The 2,738-nt window shown below is 36.2% G+C and overlaps 1 protein-coding gene across 1 annotated transcript; it reads left to right on the plus strand.

Annotated features, from left to right (window-relative positions):
• Positions 1-113: 113 nt before the first annotated feature.
• VCUG_01786 (uncharacterized protein) lies at positions 114-1,016 on the plus strand (the record flags this gene model as incomplete). The annotated part of the gene is made up of 1 exon (XM_008076611.1): positions 114-1,016. One exon carries the CDS (start codon positions 114-116, stop codon positions 1,014-1,016), a length of 903 nt encoding a protein of 300 aa, XP_008074802.1.
• Between the last annotated feature and the right edge of the window lie 1,722 nt (positions 1,017-2,738).

Genomic DNA, 2,738 nt, shown 5'->3' on the forward strand with positions numbered 1-2,738 from the left:
CAGTGTCAATTGAAAGATTAAGTTCCGATAAAGTGGCTGTTTGCTGTGAGGGTGAGAAAAAAATTTCTCAGTTGCTGGTGAATTATGTCAGCTATGACAATGAAGGGTATTCTATGCTAACAACTAATGAGAAGATAAGTGAGGCAGAGTATTTTAGTAGTCAAAGTGCGAAATGTGTAGGTTGTACGCATTATCATCGTAATAGCTGTTTTATTGTGCAAAATGTGATCGATAATTTATTTATCAATTCATTAGAAATGCTGTACGGAAAAAAATTTGTTGACAAGTGTTTGCTTTTTTCCGAGTTTACAAGCCTTTGTGGATATTTTATACAGTTCCACAACAATGTAGCAAAAACAAAACTTCGTGATAAAGCGATCACGATCTATATTGCCAGCAGAATTGAAAACATTGTGACATCGTGCATAAAACTGAGGAATGGAGGAGATGATCAATATAAGAACAAACAGAATATGCTGATACAGATCGATTATCGTTCCTTTGTTCGTACATTTCTGTTTTCACAGCTTCTTTATGTCTTCAGAGTTGAGTCAAGCGTTATTTCTAAGTACGTATTTTTTTCCGAGCTGGAGTATACTTATTTGACAGTTTGTGGTGCGAGTAATCCTGATACTGTTTGCGATACTTTTTTGGAGGGATATGAGCCTCTATTCTTTTTGCTGTCTGGTTTATTTGACAAGATTGGGTTTACAAACCGTTGTTCAATCACTACTTGGAATATAAATCTAAGCATGGAGCACTTAGATGGAAAATACATTCTTAAGGAGATTCTTCGTATCTATTCACGTCATATGAAAGAGATATTAGGACAAAACGTAAAATGGTTGTATGGATATATTGGACGGTATCTCTCCACAAGCTATTCTGAGAGGCGAGATGAAATACTCAATAAAATTGAGGAATTGAATTATAACAATTCTGAACCTATGGCACAGCAAGTTTGTGATCTTTATAAGTGTGTTAGAAGGCATCTGGAAGAGCTGATACGCCAGTAAATAACACCCAGATATGAGAATCATAAGATTAAATAGTATTTATGAATTTATGTTGTCTAAATATTACATGTGTTTTTGTAGTAGTTTTTACATCTGATATTACAATTCATTATTATTGTGAACAGACATCAGATGATATCATCATCGCATGAGTAAAAAGACAACTCAGAAGCTGATTGTTCGGTTCTGGAAAGTAAATTATTTGACCCTTCGAGAAAAATAAAAAAATTTGTTTCATGTATTTGCACTGCATGAAGAGTCTAAAGTTGTTGTACAACTCATTCTTTCTGAGATGCACTTAGTCATCATTTACAAACAATATTTTCATTCTATTTTTATTTATTCAACTCCTATCATTATTTAGTTGGCTGTTTTTATGAACACCACCACGTATAAGTAAAGTGCATGAAATAAATAACATATCTGCACTTTTAACTTTTGTTTGATGTCCTCAACATTGTAACAAATTATGATAGCATTCACAGTATATTTTGATGATTTACCAGAAAAAGAATAAAATACAAAGAAATGGATGTAACAATGTGTTTTTGGTCAATGTAACAGAACATAATATCACAATCAAATTGACAATTTGGTGAACATTTTGTATGTTCTCATCATTGACTAACATTCATTTTTCTGGAAGAAATAAAACTATAAGTAAGTTAAGAAGTCGATGCATCATGTTTCCAGATTGTGACAATACGCCGACTGAAAAGTTTTTGATGGAAAAAACACAGTTGTTAAATCCTGGTGGTTTTTTTTGTGCTGTAGATAATCAGCTGATTGTCTACCGCGGCAAAGCCTTATTTATTGATCGGACCTACGAGAGTCTGCAAAATGTTCCTGGCTCCGTGTACAGTTCTTAACAAAGCACTTCGATATTGTGCATGTTCTAAAAAAAGTATAAAATCAGAAAAAATAATACCAGTAGCAGTAAAAAATAATCAGACAATATCTCTAAACCGACATTTCATATCACTATGTACATCAGAACAGCCGATGGGTATTGCGACAGCGGGGTGATGACAAAGTCATTACAAGATTGTATGCGGTTAATCCAGAGGAAAAGGAGAGATTCTATCTGAGAATGCTCTTGCTCAATGTGAGAGGTGCCACGTCATTCGACGATTTAAGAAGTGCCAACAATGTTGTATATGGCACATGCGAGGAAGCAGCAAGGGCAAGAAATCTTCTGCAGGATGACAGCGAATGGAAGAACGTGCTGAGCGAAGCTGCAATGACAGAGACATCTGACACATCAGAAAGCTGTTCGCATACATCTGTGTGTTCAACGGACCGCATGATGCATTTGGGCTGTTCAACGACTACGTTAACGATATGTGCAATGACATCGTTAACAAGATATATGGTGATGTTACCAACATGGCTGACAGCGAAGATCTGACGAACAGAACTATACTCACAACAAACAACGATGCTGCAAAGGAAATCAATGACAGTGTCCTTGACTTGATAATTGGCAACGAAGTGACATACACGAGTGCAGACTCTATTGTCACAGAAGACAACGATGTTGTTGCGAACTATCCGTTAGAGTTTCTCAACAAGCAGCAGCCTTCAGGAATGCCACCGCACAAGTTAGTTCTAAAAAGGGGTGCGTTGATAATGCTATTGCGCAACCTTGATTCAGCCAATGGCCTGCTCAATGGCACACATCTGGTGGTTGATGAACTTCACACAAACTTCATCATAGCTACG

This window comes from Vavraia culicis (assembly GCF_000192795.1).
Source record: "Vavraia culicis subsp. floridensis unplaced genomic scaffold supercont1.32, whole genome shotgun sequence".
NCBI classification, from domain to species: domain Eukaryota; kingdom Fungi; phylum Microsporidia; family Pleistophoridae; genus Vavraia; species Vavraia culicis.